Here is a 27366-nt window from a genome sequence, read left to right as displayed (position 1 = left end):
GAATTTCTGTTAATTTTGGCCTATTCCAGCATACTTTGTGCTGGTGAAGTTTCTATTCTTTTCCTTGGTATGAATAGCAATTCGATGTAGGTGAACTAAACCAGTCCCACCTGTTTTAAGCCATCCCTTCATTTGTTTCAAACTCTTTATGTATAGGAAGGACTGTATATTATAATTTATTTAAAGTAAAAAAAAAAAAAATTGGAAATGCTATATTGCACAACCCATCCCCCACAAACAACCCTGGGAATAACATTGTAAGGATTTCAGCAAAAGAATGTGGTGTTGTCCACTTTTAGGATATCCTGTATTTTTATTTTAAAATCTATATTGATTATACTGTATTTTTGTTATTGCTGATTTGTTTTTCTTCATAGTACTTATGCTTGTGAAAAACTGGGAACTTAACTGCAAAGGATTAAGTACAGCACATTCTATTCCAGGAGTACAGTGGTATCCATGCAAAGCTTAAATGAATATGCATTAAACTACTGCAGGTCTAAGTCTTATTATAACTATATTTGAAAAATCCCTACATTCCCCTGAACAGGACTTTGTGAGTGTGGAAATTTTGAAGAGCTAATAAACAGAGTGAGTTAATAGCAAAAAAAAAAATTGTTCTGAAATTCGTTTTGTTTTTCCATTGCTAATTTTTTCCTTTGTTTAAATCTTACGAGTAAAAATTGATGTTCTTGGGTTTTGGTGTTAGTGTTCTTGATAGTCATGATTTTTGCCATTCTTGACCTTTCATTTTCAATGAAGAACTAGCAAATCAATGAAAAACAATTGAAAACATATTGGTTTAGAAGTCAAAAGTCTTTTGAAGTTGAATTGCAAACTTTTTTAGAGCACTGACTTTCTGTAGAGTGCAGGATTTGTGATGTTTTGTTTAAAAATTTTAAGGATAAAATTTTGGTATATAAGGCTCCTTGATTTAATTCTTAAATACTTAAAAAGTTTACTTTTATCCTAGGAAATGTCTTTCTGATGTATGGCTTTAGTGCCTAAGGGAATCAGCAGGTATGAATCACACCAGGTGATAGAGGTATGATGGAGAAGATTGAAACAGTGATTAGGGTTCTTAATTAGCAAGTATCTACAGGCTATAAATTAGTGCCAGCAGAAGTAATTAAACTACTTTATTTGAATAAAGTGAAAACCATGCTTAGTTTTAGGAGACAAACTTAATGTGAAGATAAAAAGAAAAAAAAAGGTATTTGTATGTGAGGTGCAATACACATATTTCAAACACATTTGAAGCAAACAAGACCAACTCATTTTTTTCTGCTTTTTTTTAATGAGAAGCATCTATTTGTTATTCATGAGATTTTTTTTTTCTTTTTCTGTTTCTTTTTCAATATGTGTACAGTATTTGCTTTTATTTTTTTTTCTTCTTGCTGTTTTTCTATTTTTATAAGGGCAGCTGTAAAGGATTTGGAATCAGACATGTAGGGAATAATGCTTGTTCCTAGTATAGCTGCTTTTACAGCCACTTTATGGGCAAACATCTCCTGGGTTCAGAGAGGCAAATTATTCTTTCAAGGTGTCTCTGGTCAGAGAGCCCCATGGGTTTTCACAGTTCTTTTGTGTGTCTGTTACACCAGTTCACTCTGAGTCAATATGAAGATTCTGGGCATCACACAGTTTGCAAATAGGCTGTGCCCCTGATCTTGAGCAAATGTTTGGTCATTAGGGATCTCTAGGACCTTCAAAGTTGTTTTTTTTTTTTTTTAATTAATTAAATGGGATCATTATCCTGATTCTCTGTATAGCACTATTACAGGAAAGAGTCCTTTCGGGGTGTTGTATGCCAACAGGCATTAAAATTTACTTGGACTTTTTTTTTTGATTGATATTTTATCTCATTCTAAGTATTTCGTGAGCAGGAGACTGTGGAGGGATAAAATGTAAGAAAATAAAGATAGTGCAAAAGGTAGTCTCACCCCTGAGGAGTTGCAGCTGTACTAATCACCCAAGATTAGGAACAGGCCTGCTCTTAATAGGCCACAGCTGTGTCCAATAAGACGATGAGTGCTAGGATTTGGGGGTTTTTGCCTGTTTTTTGGTTTGTGGTGTTTGGGTTTTTTGGGGATTTTTTTGGACTAGTAAACTTTATACATTACAGCCATAACTTCTTTCCCTCCTGTCTTTAGGAAGGTAAATAATAATTTTTAATAGGTTCCTTTTTTGCCTTTCTTGTCTTGAAAATGTACTGTAATCCTACCATCTGATCTGACTATAGGAGATAGAAAGCTGTATTACCTGTAGTATCTCTAAATGACCTCCCTTAATGCTTACATCCAGCCTGCTTCTGATTCCTTGTATATCATCCATATCATAGATATCATATGTATATCATGTAGCATAATCTATTGTTCATATATTTGAAAAGTCTTCTTGATGGATAATGTATCTAGGGTTTGTTGAATCTAACTCTGAAGATGAGTCAGTTTTACTCCTCCTCCCTCTCCTACTCCTCCTGACATTTCTGCATCAGAAGGAGTAATATTCTGAGCTTTTTTTTTTTTTCAGATATCAAAGGGAATTCAATTGGAGGAAACTATATCCACACGCATCAAACAGGAAACTTTCAGAGTATTAGTGCAACCTATTGAACATTTTTGTGACCCCTTACTTTCTGGCTTCTGACAGCTTCCTTGGAAGTTTCTTCCCCTCCTTATCTTTTTGGTTCATGAATCAGTAGATCTGAAAAGCAGAGTGCTAAGGAGACTGTTCCTTTTGATTAATAAGTGAATAGATTTGCCTTAGAGCCAAGAATGGAACATCTTGTAACTGTTGGCAACATTACTAAAAGAATAAGTATCCTCATGGATACTTATTCCAATGTTGCTCATGGAAGGGGCAGAGCATAAAAAGAGTTTTGATCAAGAGAAGAGTCTTAGGCTTTCAAAAGTTTTTGCATTAATGTAAACAGTTATTTTATTCTGGATGTTGTCCAGTGACCAGAGGAACCAAAAAAGTCATTTGCAGGGTCATAAGATTTTGAAAGAAGGACAGGTTTTTGGCTATTTGACTTCCTTTCCTCCTTTCTGGCAGAGCCAGCCTGGCTTTGTATGTCTGATGCCAGAGAGTGGCATTCGTATTTTTTAGCTCAGGAGGTTGCCACTGCAAACCTACATGAGATGACTCTTCTGTTTTCCACTCAGAAGTGCTCATATCTGTACTGCTAAAGAACACTGGAGTGTATCATGCAAGACATTTAGGGAAGCTGTTTCAGTCAGTTCATCCCAGGATTAGCAGTTCACCACTGGAACATCTCCCATTCAGAGAAGATGAGCCATGCAGGGTGGCTCCCTATTTTAATTTCTCTAATGCCAGTAGAGTTGGTCAGTGCTAGTCATCATTCTCTACTCCTGTGAAGGAGATGCCAGGGAAGTAGCTGGAGCACAGCATACTCTGGCTGTCTCCCTAGTTGTGTTATGACTGCATGTTGTTCCTGATTGTGACAAGTAAAAGCATTTCCTTGTTTAGGCCTCGTATTCTTTAAGCCTGGGACAGAAAATACTTCCTGGCTGCATCCCATCATAGATCTGCTGCATCCAACAGACTTTTGGTGCTGTAGAAAATCTGTCAGTCTGTGTAGATTCACAATCTGCTCCTAAAAGCCAAAGATTACCATGCATGAAAGAAGCTTTACTATCGAGGAAATAATTTCTTCAGGTCTACTTACATCAACAGTTTCAGCCATTTTATTCCCCTGCCCAAGACAAGAGAAGCAAATAAACATACAAGGACACAATTACTTTGGTCAAAATCAACCTTGAATTTTGTGGATTGTTGAGGTTCTGACTGCAATGTTTGTCCCTTGGACACAGTGGTTCCTCCTGAGTCACAGACATCAATGCAGTGTTTACAAAGCACAGTCATGGTACTCAAATGCAGTGGTAGAAAACATTTGTTGAACCAAGGTCCCCCTGATCAGATGGATTCTAGAGCTTGTATGCAAATTTCAGTGAACACAAAGGAATTTCATTAATTTCTGCTTCTCTGATTGATTTGAAAAACAGTGAGTATAATCTAAAGCCAAGTTCTCTGTAGTACTGATAGATGTCCTAACTGGTTCTGTATGTTAGAAGGGGATGCACATAGTAGAGTCTGTGGGAATAAATGTGTATATGTGCATCTATATGTGTGTCTTTCAGGACCTGGACAAAACTAATTTGGCATGCATCCTGTTATTCTAATAACTGGGTATTGTGGTAAGGTTCCTTTCTAGATTGGAGGATGTAATTACCAAAGGACTGATGGTAGGTCTGGCACTAGGTGATTCAAAGGGAGGTTTGGCACAATAATTCTTGTCAAGATTTCTTCCTGTCTAATCAAAATAATGTTTGGGAAGAGTTATTCAATAACTCTTAAAAAATAAAATATCCATGTAATTCAAACTTTTAAAAAGATGTCAGAATTTCAGGAAGGGGGTACTTTTCTTTATTTTTGGAACAGATACACAGTCATTGAAAATCATATATATATAAACCCAAAAATTTTAATTATGATAAACTATATAATCATCCATCAATCATATAATTATAAGCTATAGAGTTATTAAATATATATATGTACAGTAATTTATAAAATATTATATCTGTATACCTAAATTTTGTACCTATGTAAAAATAAGACATATTTCTGAGTTTTTCTTTAGTCATCTTCTTACTGAAAAGTTTTTGCATTTTGTTTTCTAAGCCTTATTCATTTTGAAAACCCTTCGATGTAAGGATACATCTTAAATATCAATTTTTCCTGCTGTGTGATGATCTATGGCAAAAGAGAAGATTACTTGATTTTTCAATTATTATGTGACTAATTGGAGGCAGAGCACATGGAGAGCCATTAGTATATAACATGAGCTACATTATTGGTCTCATAACCTGAGTCGGAAGAAAAGTGACATTTCCCAGATCAGGACTTTAAGCATGTGCCAACTTTATTAAAATTGTGAGACTGTCATGAATTTTGCCCCATGAACACTAACATTTCACTGACAAGGAATTGCCTGATCTGATTACTCCAAGCACGCCTGGAGGCTGTTTCCGCTGGGCCACGAGGGCTCTGGCTCCGACTCCCGCTCTTCAGCTGCTGCAGACCTGTCCCTTCCAGGCTGGAAGCTGCTCTGCTCAGCTGCTGGGCTGGGGCTGGAACTGGGCCCCTCAGAGGCTGCCAGGGCTGCGGTGATGCTGCCAGAGCTGCACACTGTCCTCTTGCTGCTAGGAAGGGCATAGATCCTCGGAGGACATGACTTCTGCTTGCTCGCAAGGAACAAAGATCCAGTTTCTGCACTGACAGGAACACAGTGTCTTGAATTTGGGGAGGGTGTTTTGTTTCCTACTTGGTGCAGAGTTTCTGTGTCCTTTGGCAGATAGCAAAGACAAGGGATCTGCTCCCCTAAGTGGTGGAAAATCACGTGTCTTCTGGCTGATAGTCCAAGACTTGATTTTACTGGCTTTGAGGAGGGGAGAAAGGAGGAAGGAAAGCTTCTAGTTTTTGAGTTCTGAAATACTTAATTTGTAAGTAGACAGGTTCCTGATGTGTATTAAATAATAACCAACCCTGATAAAACACATTATTAATTTCAGTTGAAAATGCCGTAGCATCACCAAAAGACTGAAAGGAAAATTAAAAGCTGACTAATATGCTTTCTGCAAACATTCTCATTTTGTTCATCATCTTCTGTAAACAGATCTTTTGATCTAATTTTATCATCAAATTTTTATTATAAATTTTATTAATCTTACAGTTTTCCCTTCATATGTCTAGGTCTTCATAGGGTGTCTAAATGTTGCTGTGTAACAAAATTAAAAATTTTTGAAAAACATCTACTAGCTATAACAAGAATAATAATAATAAATCCCTCATATCTGCCTAAGGATTTGACTATGCTTGTGAAAATTTAGACTTGTCTTTATAGCAAATGATGGCTGTGAATTGCTTTGACATATTATCTTCTGTGGACTTACAATGTCATTAGTTTAATATTTATTATGCTTCATTAACCATATACAAGTTGCTAAATGATTTCATTTTCATAAATGTAAGCTATCTTTGCATAATTCTAATAATTAGAATATTTTACTTAGAACTTTGCTTTGTCTCAAAGTCAGAGAGAAAAAATTGCCTGTAAATGAGAAAACCTGCTACTATTAGAGATATATTTCACATTTAGTTTAGTATTTTTCTTGGAGCCCAAGCAGATGTTGAAGGAAGTGAAAATAATAAGATTTTATTTTTGTAAATACTAATGCTCTCATTTTGGGTAAACTAAGCAAATTCTTACATTGCAAACCTATTTTGTCAGCAGTCTTGTTCCCTTGAGTTAGGAGTTGCAGTCTTCTGATAACAGTTCAAGTTGAAAACATGCCTGTTACAATAAACAAAACACGAGCTCAGAAGTTTAAAATAGACTGTTACAGGCATGCTTTGCTTTTAAATGGGTTATATGGGTACCTGTCGTATGTAACATGAAATATTGGGATTTCTCTACATGGAAGAAGTTCATATTTGAATAAAATTATCTCAGGGTGAAGTACCAGCATCTTTAATCATGACTGAAAACAGGGCTATTCTTGGCTCTATTACACATAGTTTCTGTTAACTAAATTTCACCAGTCAACACATGATGAGCAGCTTGACATGTCTTGTTAATAAGCACAGCAAATAGCTGTGAGAGTACAGAAACTTTAAGTCTGCAGTCACACCTACATCTGTTTGCTTGGAGAGCAGATCAAGAGCTGTTTGGAATCATCACAGCGGCTAGTGAAGTGTGAAGGGACACCCATCACCCCAAGTTAGATGTCAGTAAGGAGTTTCTGTGTATCAAAGGATTAGTCAATATCAGTTATAGCTGAATGTATTTTAGTTTATTTAAAATTTCACCTTTTAATGTATGATAAAAACCAACATAAAAATAAAATGGCTAGACAAGCCTTAGTATTTGAGCTGAATATATAATGCAAAAAATATAGAAATCAATTATATGACAAAATGAGTTTTATTGTGGTTTCAGTAATTCAGAAGAATAATAACATATGGAGAAACCCTTTAAAAATGAGGGATTTTTGATTTACTATTTCTCTACAAAGCATAGTTTATTTCTGCTAGCCTCCAGCTGAATTAGAGACCAAGGAGGATAAGCACCAAGGACTGCAATTGTATAAAATGTCCTTGCTGAGATACTGTTTCATCTCTTTTAGATCAGGCTGTACAATGCTTAGGCTCAAATAAACTTTAAAATGCTTCTACTCTGACATCAACAATGGTAAAGTCAGTGCTTTCTCATGTTTTGTTATATGTCATTTTCTCCTCATTATTGAACTGGACTGAGGTATATTTTAAATGTCCAAGTACTCTTCCCATCTAATTCATATATGCTCCTCTCCCTTTCCCAACCCCATGCCCCCACCCCCCATTTTAACTTTAGAACAAACAATGTGATTTGGCAAAGGCTGAACATTTTGCTTGCCCACTGTTTTGTACTGTGGTCTTGTCATTGATAACTCATTTTCTGGACGTAACGGAATAATCAAAACCTTTACGTTGGTAATTGGAGGTATCTAAGACTTCTGGGAAGAGGACCAGAACAGATGTTCAGATGTGAAAGAGTGATGCTTGCAGAGCTTTTTGAAGGATAGACCTTTAATGGGATCTTGAAAGTCATGGTGTTGCTGATATTTAAATATAAATCTGTGCAGAAATTTGTAAACTTAGTTACTTGGTTTAATAGTCATGCTGGCTTGCTATTTCAGTAACTATGCTGTAAAAAATAACTGCCCTTAAAAGACATTCTTTAGGAGTAAAATGTTTCATTAGCTCCCTTTATGTGATTTAAAATAGAAATTATTTTAAGCAAAGTAAACCAAAAAATGAGTTAATGGAAAAATGAATCTGTCATGAGAACATCATGGCTCTCGTACCTCCTAAGATATCAAGACCACTTTGAAAGAGAAAAAGCCCTGAGGGCCAGCCTCTTGATTTTAGCCTTATCTTTCCCATAAGAGTGTTTATTATATGAAACTGAATTTTTTTTCTTTCTTTCTTTTTTTTTTTTTTTTTTTAACATGAATTATTTGATGTGGTTTTCCTAGAGGGACCTCTTGAAGTTTGTGGTAAGCTGCTGGTTTCTTTGAATTTACTCCTTTTAATACCCTGTTAGAATTTTAGCTGACCTTATTACATCTTCCATTAGATAGTATTAATCTGTTTTCATTTGTCTAGTCAATCATAAGTGTGGAAGCAAAATTTTTTTTCTCTTTCCATTATGTTGAACTCACTGATGGCTCTTGCTTTCTTCCTTTCCTATGCTATGAGCTCCTTGAACCAAGTTCATTTTATGAGAGCCTCCAATTCCTTACTTATTTACTTTCTGGTAAAAAGCCAATTTAGGACAGCTGGTCCAATAAGTTACTTGGATGTTGCACATTTTCCTTTATGCATTCCGTACCTTTATGTAGTTTTTCGGTTATCTAGTGTATTTTTCCTAAAAGTTTTGAAGTCACAACCAACAGAATTTTTTTAAAGAAAAAATATAAACCTTTTTCTTTAATTAGAACCTGAATGCTAAAATCCAAGTTCCAACCTCAGATTTTTCCCTTTCTCCAGCATGGATCCTCCACACAGCTTACAGTCTTTCAGGATAAACCTGTTCCAACATGGGTTCTCTGTGGGCCGCATTCCTTAAGGGATATCTACCTGCCCTGGCATGGGGCTCCTCCATGGGCTGAGTGTGGAAATCTGTTCCACTGTGGTCTTTTCCCTGGGCTGTTGAGTGTTGATCTTGCTTTGCTGGATCCCTTTCCAGGTGCTGCATGGGAATCCCTGCTCTGGTGCCTGAAGCACCTCTTCCCTCTCCTTCTTCACTGACCCTGATGTCTGCAGGGCTCTTTCTCATACTGTTTTCCTTGTCCTACTTCGCTTGCGGTGGTTTTGCTCTTAAATACAAGTTCCCAGAGGTGCTGCCTTTGTGGGCAAGGGGCTCAGTCATGCCCTGTTGTGGGTGGTATGGAGTCATCCGGAACTGAGCATGTCCAGCCCAAAGCAATCCCAGCCTCGCATCACAGATCCCCAAGGCCCTGGGCACTGACTGTTCAGTGAACCGGGACTGGTTTTGTCCAATAGCAGTGGTAAGTGATTTGTCATCTTTCCTTCTCTCTGTCCTTGGTTCCTGATGCAGGTTCTAGGCAGTTGTCCCATTGAGAGTGGGACAGTGCATTCCATACCATGAGCATCAGTTCCTGTGCCACTGGAGGTGAGAGTGGCCCTTGGTTAAGCCACCACAGTGATGGGAGCCTTGTGCTGTATATGAACCTCTCAGAGTATAGCGGAGTCTTGATTTCATTCTACATTTTCCCAGCTGATAGTGCTGAAAGAAGCCATCCTGAAAGGCCCTGGAGATACAGCCTTCTAAAGAGTAGTGCTGCCTTGGAAACTGCTGAGCTCTTGCCTCTCACAGTCATGTAACAGTTGGTTGGTCACTAGGCATCCTGATTCATAAACAGTGTTCAGCCCTGACATCACTGAAAAGAAGTAATGATTTCATGGGTTTGGGTTGGGATTTTTTTTTTGTTTGTGTTGTTTTGTTTTGTTCTTGGGTTTTTTTTTTGGGGGGGGGAGGTTTGTTTTGTTTTTTGTTTTTTTTGGTTGGTTTACTTCTGAGGTTTTTTTGTTAGGTTTTGTGTTGGTTTGGGTTTTTATGTTTTGTTTTGGTTTTGTTTTGAAATGCAGACAAAACATGGACAGAAGTGGGGAAAAAAAGCCAAACCTAACCCAACCAACCAAGAAAACCTTCTCGGTCCTTGAAAGATCAATTTACTTTTGCTCTAGTAAGATACTTCTGCTTTCTCTAAGAATTGATTTTTGTCCTACATGGAAGGACCTAAGCTTGACCCTTGAGTCAAAAGTCAGTTTGATAAAATTCTAACATGTTTCATTCAGTGGGATTTTGAGCCTGTATGAGTACATTACATTTTTATGCAAATGTATTAAAAGTTTTGGGGGCTAGAATAAGAGTAAGTACTGAAAATTGAACCTGGTGATAAAAGTATACTGCAATTGAATTAGCAGACTGAACCTTTATTTATCAGGTTATTTAGGATGCTTGGGACTGAGATTTTATGCACATTCTTGATAATCTTTTTTTCAGAATTAAGTATCTAATTCCCTTATAGCTAAAGAGATAAAAGGTCTGATTTTTTATTTAAACAGAGTAATATGTAGTGTTATTTTGTAGCAGAGGGTGGAATTAACAGCATTTCTAGTAGGTTTTGTGTGTGTGTATGTGTGTGTCTGTTTCAGTTTTCTATGGTAATCTCTTTTTTCACATCTCTCCAGACCCTGAACTTCAGGGCAGGTACTGGGGGGATGAAGTCCCCCCCCATTGTAGAGGAAGATCACATTTGAATCCACCTTGAACGTGTGTAAGTCCATGGGACCCAGTGAGATGCATCCCAGGGTCCTGAGGGAACTGGCTGCTGTAGTTGTTAAACCACTCATTTCAAAAATTGTGGCAGTCACTGAAGTTGTAAATAAGCCTGTCTCTTTAAAGGGAAAGTGTAGATGGCTTACACTGGAACATTTAAAAGGTATTTTCTAGTGCCTTCAAAAAATGGGTAAATAAATGCATTGATATCGGTGATACCTTTGGGGTAAACAAAAATTAAAAGGAGGATGCACTTACCCCATGTCTTTTATTTACTTAAAGCAATGATTCTGAACTCCCTCTGTCTTTCTTTATCCCTATTACCCTTCAACATGGAAGGAATTTTTAAATGACTTATACTTTGAAAATGGTGGCTCAGAGAAAGAGGATTCTCTCTGTGTCTGTATCATGACAACCCAGATTTGCAGCCAGATTTCTGTATACATGCTACAACACACTGATTTCAGCTAAGAACTTGAATAAAGGGTTGTTTTTGTGATCTATTTAGGAAAAGCATTAATACAATATCTTGTCTCTAACAACAACTTTCAATCAAGAGTAGTTGCTTGGACTACTTTCTGTAACCTACAAAGCCACACTTTTATCGAACATTAAACCACTTTTCCCTCCCTTTTCTTTCCCTTTTGAATGTCAGTGCTAGAAACCAACAAAAACATCTTTAATAAATATACACATCATTAAATAGAAATTGAGAATTTTATTCTTTAAACTTAGAATCAGAGCTCAAAATCAATTTTAATTACAATATTTCTGTACATTCTTTTCCATTTGTTTGCTTTGTTTAGATGTGTGCCTAATGCAGACTTTAAATAATAATTTTAAAAAAGGAGAAATTACTTTGTACATCTTCAAAATCTAGCCTGGTTGATCTTTTCATAAAATGTATTGATAAAGGAATATTATCATTATTCATGTTCTGGTAAGACTCAGTGATTTTTTAAAATTGAGTAACCATGGAAACACAACTGGGTAACATAAGGAAGAAAGTGTAGGGGTAAATTTACAGTTAGTCTTTTAAGAAAAAGTTATTTCTGTTTTTACAGTATAATGTAGCTCAGTTTTTTATCTAATCTCTTACCCATTAGTGTGTGCAGGTATATTATGTATATGTATATGCATACACATATTGAACATATTGAATGAAAGAAAATAAAGATTTACTTTTTTTACATCATTTCTAGTGTTTTGGATTTTTTTTTGTTTGGGTGTTTTTTTGTTTGTTTGGGTTTTTGTTTTGGGTCTTTTGTTTGGTTGGTTTTTTTATTTTTATTTTTTAATTCAGAAAATTATAGCCAGAAAACTCACTAGCTTCTCCCCCTTTATTTTTGTTTCATGTATTTTTTTTTCCTAAATGAGAGTTTGAGTAATCTTCCTAAGTTATAAGTTAGTTTTAAAAGGCAAATTTCTAAAGCATTGTGGCAGAATACTCTAGCAGTCAAGGCATTAGAAGGATCACAGATGGATTATTGGACCAAAGTGTAATAAAAATGTTACAAATGTAAGGTAAAGTCAGTTACTTGTTACTGTGGAAAGCATATGTTGTTTTTAATGTGATAAATCACAGAACTCGTAGGGGTTTGCGTAGTATTTGGCACACATTCTGGTGTCTGTCTTTTGTATTGCTTGTGAGCGTGGACTAAAATATGTATTTTCTTTATTAGAAAATATTCCCCAGGTATTTCTAGACTATGCTTTCATATAACGACCTGCTGGGTGATGCTTTCTATCCTGTATATCCCTGTGAACCTTAGCCTGCTATTTTTCCTTAGCATTTCTAATCCACATGAGGATATGCATCTTTGTATGTTGGAAGATGTGTTGAGTTCTGTGGTGTTAATAGCAGATTTTTAAAATATGCTTGCTTTCTCTCAATATCTAAAAGCCTTCATATATTTTAAGCAAAAAGGTCAAGAAGATTTTGAGCTTTTTTACTTTAAACTTTTGAAAGTTGTAGTTTGTGACTTTCTTTGGGATAAGAGTACTTCCTGACTAAATCAGCATTTCTTGTAAAAGAGGTACCTCTTTTCCTGAATCTATTTTTTTTGCCCACATTTCCTGTGCTCATCTTCTACTATCACGTAGAGGAAGTTGAATGGGAAGCTAAGTCCCAAAATGTATTCTCTTTGTTCTGATGCAACCTCTAAAATGCATCAGATGTCAAGCTATGCCCACTGTGAGCAATTCATGAAGAAATTGCCTCAACATTTTGATCACAGTCAGGCTTTTATTATGAAAGTAACTAGCATAGAAAGACACCTTTAGAAGTGTGAAAACAAGCAACACAATGAACTAAAAAATGATGAAATTGAGCACAGCATTGGCACAGTACAGCTGCTGTCCCTGGCAGTGATTTTGGCCTTTGACAATAGTCTGTGACTGCCAGGAAAGCCCCACTCACTACAGGGAAGTAATTTCTGTTGGTTGATGTTCATTTTAATATCAATGAAGAGTTCAAGCCAGATCCCATCTGTGAAAAACTCTGAACTTTGGTAGTTTTTTGTGTTCATGAAATGGTCATATCAAGCTGCTTTATTTTTAAGATTTGTGTAAAGTTACACTCTACCTTGTCTGGCTTTTCTAAATATATTCTGAATCAATGTTGGAGACAGAGCTTTGCAATCAAAAGACTATATTCTGCACTTCAAGGAAGACAAAAAAATAATAGTGTTAAATGAACATGGAAATCATTTCCACTATAGAATGTAAAATTGCTTTTTCCTTCCCTGGAGTTTATATGGTAAAGGAGACTCCTCATCTTCAGTGGAATTTTCAGTGTGCAGTATGGTAATACAAGATCACAAGTACTGTCTTTGTTTCCCATCATTTTCCTAGTAGAGTTTATACACTAAAACTTACTTCCACTTGCATCTTGCTGAAGGATGAATTCAAGTCCATCAGATGTTGCATATCCTTACAGTATTCTGAAGTTCTGCAACCCAGAGTCACCAGACTCAGTAGCATTATCCTGTCACTTGCAAACTGGCTCATGTGCTTTATATTATACAGGGGAGACATATATATGAATAAAGTCTAGATTCAGCCTGATGGCTTAAAACACATAAATGTCCTCATTTGGACTTGGTAGTTACCATAGACCCAATTATCTATTGCCTACCAGCTCTCATAGTCATTCATAGCTATGTGAGAAGGTGTGGAATGCTACATTATTTAATGTCCTTTCCTCCCTGACATGCTTATATAACTAAGCTATGAATCTATGGAGTATCAAGCAAGTGATATTTGTGATATCAGCCTCTCAGTGTTGCAGGAATTCCAAAGTTAAATTTGATGAGTGTCAAGCCCTTGAAGGCGCTAGAACCTTTCTTGTTTTATTTTAATCTTGTAATGACCTTGAAGAGGTGAGGAGCAAAAACGTGCTCATTAACAGCAGCCTTAAAGTCCTTATAAAGATGGTTCTTGAAAAAAAGCCACCCTAGTGTCTTTTCTCTAGTCCTGTGCTCACCCTTCAAGGCTCCTTTTGGGTTTCCAGTTGATGGTTTATGGCTTCTCCTAGCCCACAGTCAGGACAGCTGTACAATCACTGTCATGAGGTTTTTGCTGAGCAAACTGTGATGTTCATGATGAGAATCCCCACCTCTTCACTTTTGGGGCCTTTTTGGGTTTATTTTCCTGTGTTTCCTTGCCCAGGCTGCTACCTTCTGGCAGCTTTCAGTTCAGGGTGCAGTTTGTGGGCCTTTACTAGGACTGACAGAAGTAGTTCCTGGGCTACTCTTTGTTTTAAAAGTGGTTTTGTATAGTGTCAGCCACATTGATTTCAGTGAGGATGAATCTATATCTTCAAGCAAAACATCTATCCCAATGCTTCAGATAGTCAGGTTTAAATCTCCAAGACATTTTGGATTATTTGTTCCAGGTGTCATGGTCTGTCTTACCATTCCCTCCAAATATGAGATCTTTACACTGGAAATAGCTGAGTAGTTTTAATTTATGGCAGCAGCTTATTTTCCTGCTGAACCTGAGTATATGAGTTGCCTGTAAGCACTCTTTGCAGCCTAAGAAACATGAAATAGAAGATGGGAACTGCAAGGAATACTGAAATCCTTATGAAAGGTTCATGGCAAGTGGGAGCAGCAATGTGTGGGTTGCTGACAGGACATGGATTTAGGTATGAGCAAGGGAGGCACCGAGGGCAGTGATACAGGTACAGGATGAAAGAGGGTGGATAGCAATTCAGTGCTGCTGAAGCAATGAAGGCAATGAGTTCTTGGGGATGGCTGAGGTGCAGGCTGTTGTTACTGAATGAGGATTTGATGCATGTGTGTGCGTGGAGGGAATTTGCAATAGCACTGACAAGCAGAAGTTCTCATGCTGTTTCGAGATGTGTGGAACTGGAAAGAGCTCTAAATAAAAGCAGTAGCTTCAGATGCAGCAGGGCACAGCCTGCCTGTCTCCTCGTGCCACATGAGCTTCCATCTTTATGTGAGATCCACAGGTTTTTCTTTACTGCTTAATCACATGAAAGTGACTGGCATAGAATCATATGGTATCTCTAATTAATAGCCCTAATACAGGATGGCAAAGAAGTCAGCAATGGGAGATGAGTGGCATTTCTCAGAACTTAATGGTGAACAGTGGAGTCTCTTGTGGAGAAGCCACATATGTGCGTGTTAGAGTGCATTAAAATTTGATTTTTCAACCTGAAGCTATTGTATATACATAGTGATAGACAAGATGAGCAGAGATAAAAAAAGTTGTGAGAGATTAACCCTTCTCTTAGAATAATTTTGTCTTCTGTAAAGAAAAAATGTCATGAGTTTGGGTCAGTCTTTCAGGGAGTAAGAGTCAATGTATGACTTTTTGTGGAGTTCTGGAAATACTATTTATATTTTCCTTAAGTATAGTATGCTAGAATAGTTGTCCTGGATCAAAAAGAATTATTCTCATTAACCCTTAAGACTCTTGGTGTGACTTGCACTTTTGAATCTCTAGAGACAAGTAGAACAAGATATGCTGTCCTAAAATGTATAATTGATTGTAGCCTTCTGCCAAGAAGAAACTGGTATGTAAAAACTTCGTTCATTATATACTAACTGATGACTTAAAGTTGAGTTTTCAAGCCAGAGTGCTTATCTTCTTTGAACCATTTCTTTCCCCATTTTCCAATGCTTATGTAGCTCCTGCAATTTGCTTGTAAAGTGGAAGTCTTGGTTTGAAGTTTTGTTTCAAAATGGGAATAATACTGAGAAAAATCTGAGAATCTGAGAGATTCTTTAAATTGGGAATCACTTGTTAGTTAGCTTTAGTTCTACACTGAGCAACAGCAGTGCTTTCCTCAGTCTCAGTTTTGAAGGGTAAATTAATATGAAGAAACATTCTTCTGAAAGTAGTCTGTTATTCTTTCAGCAGACAGAGAGAAATGATATTTTGCCTCTGAAAATCTGCACACATTTTTTTCATTATTATTTATGTATTTTTCCATTCAAGAGAGGTAGGTAGGAAAATTGATCAGAATCCCAGAGTGGGTTTGAGGGAGCTGTAGCATATCTCTCTCCATCCTTGCCCTCAGAAGTAACAGCTTCAAAACACGACAGTGGCAGCTTTCAGTTGCTGCACTGCACTGCAGTATCAGCTCCTTTCCAAGCAACAGCTGATCACTGCACCCTGCTCAGTGCGTGGTGGAAAAATCCATGTGCCTGTGTAGGTGGAAACATGTGTCAGCCTATTGTGCCACTATCCAATTCTAATAGTAATAGATGAGGCTTTGCTGTTCATTTATTCGTAAGTGCTGAATTATGGAGAAATATTAAGAATCAATGATCCATCAAATGCAAGACCTGAGTTTCCTAGAAAACTGCCTGCTAATTTGCTTACTGCTTATTCATACTGGGGTTTTTCCTGTATTCATATATTTCTATGTATTAACTGGTCTTTGGCTCCCCATGTCGGAACAAATTTTTTTACTTCTTAACTTGTGAAATGCTTGAGTTGTCAATTCCAGAACTGTTTCACTCAGTGGTTACAGAATGCATCATTTATAGTAGTTTTGAAATGCCTAATGTCAAAAACTTTGAATCCTCCTCTTCGATTTGGAAAGCAAACAAGTTTGCTATGAGAGGAAGGGTTTGAAGATGGCTGCCAAAGATCACTGTCTATGAACTGTTCTAAGCAATTATTTCTACTGTTGATTGAGTTGACTTATGTTTTGCCATGAATATGAGCTGGGGTGTTGGGTTTCCATTTGGCCTATGCATAGTAGAACTGGCAGAATGTATTTGCATTTATTTTTGATACTGCCAAGCTTCAGTTGCCCGTCTATAAAAGCATTTTTTCAGTAAGTCTTTTATTCCTAAAGAAGTGGCTTGTATGACTCTGTTTATATACCTAGTGGTACAGCTGAGGGCACATCATGAAAAGAGAATATTCTGCTGTAGGTCTTGATGATAGTGCCAGCCTTCAGAAAATACTTGGAAAAGTGTAGAGGAAGGATGATATTATAGATGATGAAGAGATTTGGGATTTTAAATAGTTTCATCCTTTCATAGTTGTCGTGTGAGACTGGACAAGGCACACTGTCTGTCAATCCATTTATAAAGTGGTACAAACTATAGTTACCTTGTAGAGATTTAGTAAAAATAATTAATCATATTTGAATGAAGTTTTGGGAGATTTGGACAAAAAACACTATCATTTACTGTAAGTGTTGCATAAGATTTAGAGTGTAGGAATGTTTATTGCAGTATACTGCACTCACTGGCAAGACAGCATTTTGGGTTATTTATATGCATTCTTTTTTTATTTGTTCTACTTATATGTTCTTCATTCTTACTTTTTTTTTTTTTGTGCAGTTCAAAAATCTTTTACCATACCCTTTTATTTAGTTAAATTTCTTTCTCCAGTTGTTACACCTCACTTTTTCCTGCTGACCTTCCTGGACCAACATTCCTTTTCTTGGAGACTATGTGGCTGACAGCTGTGAATGAATTTCATGAATTATCTCCTTCTGTCCCTAGCTCCTCTTCTATCCCTCCTCTGCCTGAATCTGTACCATTATGAAAGACACTCAAGACTGTGAAAAATCATCATTTACACTTTTTTCTCTTTAAAATGTGTTTTTCCTTAATGTGAAAAGCCTTATCTAGCTCAATAGATATTTTTCCCAGAAATTATGTGCTGAATTCGTGTCTCTGTATTTTTAAGTAATTATTTTAAAATCTGAAGGTAGTACAAAGTTTTCCCAGAATCTGCTTTGGAGAACTCTTGATCTTTAGTTGTGGATTTCGTGAAAGATTTGTAGAATTTCCTGTATACAGCTGCTCTTTGTTTCCTCTAGGTATTTTTTTCTATGGATTTTTGTCTTTATCAGGGATTTTTTGTCAGTTTTTGTTTAGCAGTGTGTTTTCATGTAGAAAGTCATAGCAGTTTCTTTTCTTTGTCATAACCTGTGATTTCTGAGGTATTTTATTTCTTCTTCTTTACAATTTTTTGTTTCTTTGCAAGTTCAATTATCTTTGGTTTTAAAGTTTTTAATATCATTCCTCTTTTCAGTACTGTATGAGCATTTTTGGTTAGAGATTGAATATATGCACCTTATATAGAAACAGCATGTTCCATGAACTAAACAGTGATCATAAAGTTTATTAAACCTAGAGAACTGTATATTCCATTTGATCCACGAGTATAATAAGATACAACTAGAGAATGGTAGAGGTCCTTTGTTTGCAACAGAAAGCAATTCTATTGTTTTGATAGCAATTCTATTGTTTTGATAGGAGTGTACTAAGCACTTAGTCTTAGATCAAAATGAGTGGAGGAATGTTTTTCAGTCAGTAAGATGAAGACCAGTGAAGATAAATGCAAACTACTAAATTTAGAAATGAGGAATCAAATGTTTGTGTTAAAAATAGGAAATCAATGTGTAGACATCAGTAGTGTATAAATATATCTGGGTGTTAGAATAACCACCAGTTGAAATTAATTAATGATGTGATTCTTCTGCATAAAAAAAGAGTAAATTGCCCTGGGACATGCAGACAGGAATGTCATTTGTAACACATGGGAGTTGCTACTAAGCTTATTTTTCCTTTTTTTCATTGAGTGGGATGTCACAGAAGCAATTTGCATGGTCTTGGGCATTAGGCTGAAAGAAAGAAACAGATGAATTGGATGGCCTCCAGAGGAGACAAACAATAATCAGCAGCAGATATTAGAAGGACAAAAGAACGTTTCTTAGTACTCAGTAGAAAGGTTGACAGGTATATATGTCAATATCATTGCAAAAAAAGTTTATCTTCTAATGTAGGAAAGATTAGCATGAGCAATGATGGTTCTGTTTCCCAAATGATAACAAATTGAACAAAAATAATCAGCATGCTCCATAACACTGGGAATCTGGGACAAGAAAACTCTTTATGTGACAGCTAAATACTTGGAAAAACTCTAGGGTGTCTCTGTCTCTGGATGCTTAAAATAGGTAAGGCAAATCTGCATTAAGAATATTCCAAGGGTGTGGTGCCCTCCCCCAGAGTAAGGGGGATGCATAAGTGATGCCTCAGGGTTTAGCTTTTACATTTTTCAGATTTTGTACTGCTGTAGTGTGTACTTCTGAGCTTCATATTAGGGGCTAGTAAGCTCTCTACACAGAGTAGGTAGACAAAACAATTCCTTTTCTAGCTGGGAACTAAGGATAAATCATCCAAATCTCAGGTCCAAGAGCATAAACAAGGGTGGACTGAACAGAGAAAAACAATAAGGATGGGACATCATAATCTAAAGCTATAATTGGACAATTAACTCCAATATGCTAATGGACCAAAACTTATAAAAGTGCAAGACCCCGTGACGGGTCATCCATTTTGTGACCATTTTGAGTTCATCTTGGGTGTAGCCCTGGCTGGGCTCTTGTGCTGCCCAAGGTGTATCCACTGAGGCTTTCTAATAAATACCTACTTTATCCTTTAACTATGTCTAGCCTCTGTTCTCAGTCAGCCTTCAGAAGGCATCAAAAGTGAGCTGTTTGACCTTGTCTGGAGGCCAGGTAGGAAGCAGACTCCTACCATAGGCTCCTATCACTCTCCTTCTCAACTGGACAGAGAGAAAATGTAACAAAAGGCTCATGGGTTGATAAAAAAACAAGGAAAGTTGTCACTCATCAGTTACTGTCACAGACAAAACAGACTCAGCTTGGGGAAATTAACTGAATTTATTGCCAGCAAAAATCAGAGCAGGATAATAAGTAACACAAATATTGAAAACACCTTCCCCCCCCCCCCCTCCCTCTTCCCCTTTTGGGCCATGCTTTCCTCTCCCAGCAGCACAGGGAGATGGGGAATGGGAGTTCTTGTCAGTTCATTGCAAGTTGTTTTTGCTGCTGTTCAGAAAGAGTTCTTCCCCTGCTCCAGCACGAGTCCATCCCATGGGAGACAGTTCTCCACTAAATTCACCAATGTGAGTCATTCCCACAGGCTGCAGTTCTTCATGAACTGCTCCAGAGTGGGTACATTTTCATGGGTGCAGCTCTTCAAGGACAGGTTGCTCTAGCATGGATCACCCACAAGGTTACAAATCCTACCAGAAAACTTGCTCTAGTGTGGGCTCCTCTCTCCACCCCTCTGTTGGTCCCTGACAGGAGCCTGCTCCAGTGCAGGCTTCCCATGGGGTCATATCCTCCTGTCAAGCACCCACTTGCTCTGGCATGGGTCTTCTCCACGGGCTGCAGGTGGATCTCTGACTCCTAGGGACCTCCATGGGCCGCATCAGCACAGCTGTTTCACCATGGTCTGCAGAGGAATCCCTGCCTGGAGCACTTCATCTCCCTCCTCTACTGACCTTGGGGCCTACATTGTTCATCTCACATATTCTCACCCTGCTCTTCGCTGGCCGCAATTACAAAAGCACAACAAATTTATTTTTACCTTCTTAAATGTGTTATCACAGAGGCTGTACCATCATTCCTGACTGGACCAGCCTTGGCCAGCAGTGGGTTCATCCTGGAGCTGGCTGGCATTGGCTCTGCTGGACATGGAGGAAGCTTCCAGCAGCTTCTCATAGAAGCCACTGCTGTAGTCCCCCTACTACCAAAACCTGGCCACACAAGCCCAATAAAATGAGATTTTAATGAGGTTTTAATTTTTAGTGATTTTTATCTTTTCTTGTCTATTTAAGCCAGTATGTGTTTCTGAGATGTGATAATGTAAGCTTTGAAAATATTTTAATGATTTTAAAAGACAAGGTTTTTAGGAAGATGTAGTAAGACATTTTACACATATATATATATTAAAATACATAAATATGCACATACATACATACATTACAATGTGTAAATATATATTAATAAGTCTTCATTATATATGTTTGGATAGATGTGTGTGTGTGTGTGGGCATTTGAGCTTTATAAGCAAGAGATGTTGGAAAAATAAGCCAGTTCCTGGATACAAAACCATCTCTTCAAAACTGAAAAAAACCACTACATGTTGGAAATAGTTGCTCAGTTTAATTTATTTATGTTAATTTAATATACAGTTTGAGAAACAATGGAAAGGGTTTTTTTTTTCCTGTGGGACAGTAGAAGCTGCTAGCAAGGCTGAAGGTATTCAAGTTGTTAACTGTGGGATGAAAAGAGACAGATAATTATTACCTGTGGAACATGGAAAAGTTATCTAGGGAGAAGATGTGAGTGTGATAATAATGTGTAATTGTTAGATCTGTGATTTTTAGTATATGGAAAAGCTATAAGTTTTAGTCCCAAAGCTGATCTTTTAAAATTATTTTGTATGTCTCTGTTGAGAAAGAGGTTGAATCATCAACCTGAAATGTAAGAAGTGTTTTGTGAAAACTGTTCTTCCATTAAGTGGATGTCTTGTCTTTTTCATATGTGAGTTCTGCTGCTACAGGAAGGTCTCTTCACTTAGCCCTACATAATTTTATACCAGTGTTGGTGCCTCCCATGTGTGTGTGCGCACAGGATCCACGCATTGATGGCTTTGTTATGAGAGGTGTTTATGCCAGTTGTGAAAGGGCACATTTTCTATTTTTCATTCTGGTGAAGATATGTTTACTGCAGCATATGTTGAAGGCAATTTTGATGATAAGAATGCTAGGGTGGAGGGTTGTTTTAAAATTAGGCAGATGAGAGGAGGTTTGGGTTCCCAGCTTGTTCTTCAGTTACACTGAACCTTTTGCACTGAGGAAATTCTTTCAGTTTTTGAAAATTAGACCACAGGTTCTTAGGTACACAATCTTTAAATCAAGTTTAGTTATTATTGAAAGTGCTAATGCGTTGTGACTATTCCAGAAGTTTAGTAACAGAAGTGGTTTAAACCTTCTCATCTTCTGAAAGAATGTTTTTTACAATAGTAAATATCAGCTTTTGCATGTATTTTAACACAGCAAAAATAATACCAATCCTAGCCTAAAGATATATAAAATATAAAGTAAATTTCTAAGTATTGATTTCAAAATGTAGCTATAATCTGTTGCAGAAGGTATTTCATGCATAGATTAGGAACCTTTGATCTGAGGATCACAGAAATTTTTATTATTTGCTCTTCCAGTCATAATAAATGCAAAAGACATCCTGGCTAAATGGCAGAAGGATATTGCTTTCAAAATAGTATAAGTCACTATAATGTTAATAGGGGAAAGACACTATACAAATATGATGGGTCCTGTAATAGCTTTCTGTATGAACATTGGAAAATGATTGTCTGAGAGTAGGTGCGTAGCTGTGCTGCCAGCAGCGTGCCTGGAGATGAAGGATGGAGTGAGAGAGAGAAAAGGTAGGTCTGTATGCTCCACTGCAAGGACAAGAGCTACCACTGTCAGCCATAAATGCTACAGCAGCTCTGCTTCAGCCAAAGGGGCCTGTTGGACTTGCTAATGGAATGCCACTTTGAGACAAAAGAAGGACTTAGTGTTCTAACCCAGTGTTAGCAGCCATCACTGCATATAAAAAGCAGTCTCTGCTTTATCTGGACAGGATTGGCCTTTTTCAAAACCTTGAAGTGGGCAAACACTTCCTGTGATATTTTCTAGAGAAATTAGAACTGTCATTTATATTGCCATAACTCAAAGGAAAGCTTATATAACACAGGCTGGATTTAAGTACAAGATTAGGAAACTTAGGTAAGCATGTCAGCTTTTTTGTTATTTTAAGGTAATTTGCTATAATGTTTTGTCTGATTTGGCAAAAAAAGCTTCTAGATTCACTTGCTGACTCGTTTAAAAAAGGCTATTTGTCTATGCCATGACCACCTGAAGGAGAGAAGGGTTTTAAGCCTTTGTGGTAATACATGCTTTGATAGCCAAGTTAAAGTAAATGTGTCTGCACCCTCATAAAATGTTATAGCTCTCAGGTATTAAAAGGCTTCTTTTGGAAGTTACTGCTCATTGCATCAAAATTGGTGGTGCAGAACACAGACCAATCACACCAGTCCTGTATTTCAGCTATGCCAGCAACTTCCTTGGCATTTGAGCTTAAACATCAAACAGAGGCAGGCTTTGCATTAAGGTATGTTGTGGTATGGAAAGGTGGGCATGTCCACAGACATTCTGGGTTTGCTGTGGCCAGTGTACCTGCTGGCAGAGCAGGCTGGGTGCAATCCTGTACTGCCCCGGAAACATTTCTGAGTGTTTTAATGTGAAAACTGTTAAAACTGGTTTAAGGGCAAGTGAGGCAGTTACTTGTTTGCACAGCCACATTCAATTAAAATGTGATGCTAGGCACACTTTAAAGACATGTTTAAGTATGACATCCATACTACTTCTGCACTCATGTAGGCTGTTCAATTTTGGATATTGTTACCACTAGTTCATACTCCAAATAATCTTGTTGGAATTAGACAGACATTCAGAGTATGGCCAGGGAATTCAGGGAAAAATGTTCTACTAACATGTTAATTAACCATTTGAGGAGGTCTTCCTATGCCACAGAATGGTCTGCTGAGAGTAGATATTTCATCATCTTTGTCCCAGGTACTGTTGGATGAGTACAAACAACACTGGCAATGTGGCTTAGCAGCACCAGATGTACTTCTGCAATGAAAATAAACCCTAAGAATTACAGATTTGAAAAACACAAATGCAGAGAGAAGAGCAGAGCCCTGAAATGCCAACACAGAGAGTGAAAATAGGGCTGCATTGCTTACCAATTAACAGTTTTGGTGGAAGTTTATTCTGCAGTTATGTGATTATGACTCTTTCATAAGTTTCCATTTCTGAGAACTGATTTAAAGCATTGTGTTTATTTATAGTATTATGCATAAACATTGCAATTTTTTTCAGATTTTATGCCTAGTGCTGGTGAATTTGTGGTTTTGCCCATCATAGGTATACATGAGACAAATCTGTGTGTAAATCACATGCTGTGCATATGATAGCTACACTCCTGATCGTGAAATCTATGAAGTGCAGGAAGAATGGCTGACTTAGCCTGTGTTGTACCATGACTCACAGGAGTCTTCCCATTTGCCTTATGAATGTCTGTAGGGAGAGGATGCTGGCTGCATCTTCTGAATAATGGAGCCAAGTATTGGAAGAGAGGATCTTTTCTAGAGCTGCTCATGCCTGTGAGTCTTTAGAGACAGCTATTTAAAAAGCAAAACAAAACAAAAAATACTGGCAGCATTAAATGTAAGGACTCAGAAAGGAAATTGCCTAGTATTCAGTTTGATAATAAGTGCTATCAATTTTGGATGTTCACAGGCTTATGTTCTGTGTCTCTACAATTAAAAAGAAAATAAGAAAAAGCATCAGAGAACATTAGCATAATTGTCATAGTGCAAAGGCTTTGCATGAAGTCTATTAGTATTTTCCTATCTGTTAATTAGTAAAGGAACAATTTCTACAAGATTTCTTAGATAAGTGCTGCACTTCAAAACCTGTATTTGCAGAAATAAGACCAGAGGCTCTTCAGCTTATGAAAAGAAACAAACTCCTTGAATTTTCCATAAAATAAGTACATGAGTGGAAGAAATTATTAGTGAAAGATAAATTGATTTAAGAGATACTGAAAGAGACAACTGGAAAGGTGGTCATCTTAGAATCATAAAATCGTAGAATCATTTAATTTGGATATAAACTGTAAGACCATCGAGTTTTACCACAAACCCACCACTGCCAAGTCCACCACCAAACCATGTCCTTAAGCCCCACATCAGCATGGCTGTTAAATACCCTCAGGAATGCTGACTCAACCACTTTCCTATGCAGCTTGTTCCAGTGCTTGACAACTCTTTCAGTGAAAAAATTTTTACTAATATCCAGTCTTCACACACTCATTCCCAGCAAACTTGAGGTCATTTCCTCTTGTCCTATTTCTTCTGACTTGGGAAAAGATACCAACCCCGGGCTACAACCTCTTTTCTGGTAGCTGTAGGGTGATAAGGTCTCCCCTGAGCCTCATTTTGTCCAGGCTGAACACCCCCAACTCCCTCAGCTGCTCCTTATGAGACTTGTGCTCCAGACCCTTCACCAGCTCTGTTGCTTTCTATGGACACGCTCCAGCACCTCAATGTCTCATTCTAAGGGGCCCAGAACTGAACCCAGCACTTGAGGTGTGCCTTCACCATGTCAGGAAAAGGGGGGCAATCACTGCCCTGCACCTGCTGGTTACACTGGTTCTGATACAGGCCAGGATGCTATTGGCCCATTTGGCCACCTAGGCACGCACTGGCTCGTGTCCAACTGGTGTCAGCCAGCACCCCCAGATCCTTTTCTGCCAGGCAGCTTTCCAGCCATGCTGCTCCCAGCCTGCAGCATTCCATGGGGTTGTCATGACCCAAGTGCATGATCTGGCACTTGGCCTTGTTGAACCTCATCCAGTTGTTCTTGGCATTGATCCAGTCTGTCCAGGTCCCTCTGCAGAGCCTTCCTACCCCACAGAAGATCAGTGTTCCTGCTCATCTTGGTGTCATCTGTAAAATGATTGATTTGATCCCCTTGTCCAGATCATGATACACACTGGGATATGAAGGCCTCTCAAATCTTACGCTTAAACTAATTTTGAATACTCATACAGCTGGTATGAGTACTGATCAAAGTATAACCACAGCAGCAGGCAGCATGGCTTCCACCAAGCACAAAAATATTTATCTGAACCTGAAAGCTTTTAAGCCTGAACTGGACTTCCCATTAATCTGTCACACTATATTTTTGAGTTTGGTAGTATCAACACTGCCTGATTCTGTTTACAGGAACTGTAATGTCTCAGGGACTGTTATAACTGGATGCTGGAGTGTCCAAAATAAGTGAAGACACAGACGGTACTAATCTGAAAATAAATTCCCCAGTGGGTCATTTTCTAATCTGCAAACTGGGGCAGTGTTTAAGGCCTTTCCAAAAGATATCTATTGGTACTATAACATTGTCACATGTTATGCATCTTTGGCTACGCTTCCTCTGTTTACACAAATGAAGATCAGTATATGTGGGTATTTTGATAGGTGTTTTTTTGCTGTCATTTTGTTGATGTCTGAAATATTTTTATTTACATTACAAAACCAAACATTATGATCCATTTGGTAGAGAGAGATAGTAAATGTAGAGAGATGTCAGCATGCATTGTTGGCTTAGACACCCCAGCACAGTGTCATTAAATCTCATTCTGGTTGGGGATGATTCCCATTCAGCTGTTGTGCAGTGCAGTCAGAATGAGTTCAGTGTCCGTCCACATCTGTGCAGATATTCAAATTGCCAAAAAGAGTGAAAGAAAAGGAAGGAGGAGGAGGGAAATATGCCTAAGGTTACAGACTGAATTACCGGTGAAGCTACTGTGTTAGTTTAGTCCTTTTTCAGGGATGCCACATTGCCTTCTACTGCCTTTTAACTCTCCTGACCTTTACACAAAATTCAGTCATGGGATACCCTTAGGAGTGGTTAGCTCTTAGATTGCTGTATTCTGTTATGCAACTGTTTTGCACTGACTGTTTTCTCGTACCTCTAGGTTTTGTATTGTAGTATTGCATTTATTTTGTAAGACAAAAACACTTGTAAATCAGCCTTACAGCTGTATTCAATTTTATTTTTCTAGTTTTAATATCCTTATGTTGTCCAGGTTTGTTTACTTCTTAATAAAATTTTCTTGAATAATTTTGACAGTATCATCCAAAATTGTCATAATTTTGGGGGGTTTTTTTTGTGGTTTTTTGTTTGTGTTTGTTTGTTTGTTTTGGTTTTTGGTTTGTGTTTTTTTACTTGCTCAGATAGTATATTTTTCCTGGAGAAAGTTCTTAAAATGTCATACTAAAAGAAATAGTGGTTACTCTTTTCAAGTTTGCAAAGTATAGACTTTGTTGCTATGTGCATGTTTATTACATAGATAATACAATGTTGATCTAGTAAATCCTAGTAAGTCTCTTCAAATAAATGTAATAATTTACTGTATGCTTTCTTCTGAACAGCAAAATTCTTGAAGTCATGGTAGAAAATATATGCACATTAATGCATATATATTTCTCTAAAATCATACTTCAGCTCAAACTCAGATATTAAATTTTATTCCTGAATAATAGGATTTATTCTGTAATGCTATATTGCTAGTGCTCAGTCTTTCACTCAAATCTTTTTCTGCTGTGCTAAAGCAGGACAAAAAGAGACTCCTGCCCCAAAGATCTGACAGTCTCAGGTCTGAGCAGAGAGATAAGAGTTGAAGGAGGCAGGATGGTGTTACAGCACATTCTCATCTTACCCTCTCTTGTTGAGTACTTTGCTGAAAGAAGGAAAGGTGTCTCTTACTAGAGTAACTGATACACTTGGAAAAATCCTCCAGAATTTCACACATGTGGCAGGTCTGAAACAGATTCTAAATACATCCTGAAAGAATTTGCTCTTGACTAATTCATCAGATGATTTGAGAAGCAATAGTAGGTATTTCTGTTGAGCATTGTTTTACATTACCAAAAGAAAGAGAGGGCATTCTAGCAAGACAGTTTTAAGCCTATGTTTCAAGGAGCATAATA

General features: G+C 37.5%; 1 protein-coding gene across 8 annotated transcripts in view; it reads left to right on the top strand.

The window, feature by feature from the left end:
- The window catches only part of TAFA5 (TAFA chemokine like family member 5), a 466113-nt gene that overhangs the window by 150391 nt on the left and 288356 nt on the right, over nt 1-27366 (top strand). Inside the window, exon 2 of one of the 8 annotated variants that reach the window (XM_066550770.1) lies at nt 8103-8123. The exons of the other annotated variants lie outside the window; for them this stretch is intronic. Within the exon in view, the coding sequence (XP_066406867.1) occupies nt 8103-8123 (21 nt within the window). The remainder of the gene's footprint in view (nt 1-8102; nt 8124-27366) is intronic. 8 annotated transcript variants of the gene reach the window in all.

The sequence above is a fragment of the Molothrus aeneus genome, chromosome 5, assembly GCF_037042795.1.
Source record: "Molothrus aeneus isolate 106 chromosome 5, BPBGC_Maene_1.0, whole genome shotgun sequence".
NCBI lineage: Eukaryota > Metazoa > Chordata > Aves > Passeriformes > Icteridae > Molothrus > Molothrus aeneus.
Note: the sequence above shows the minus strand (reverse complement) of the source record. Positions and strands in the feature narration are given on the sequence as shown.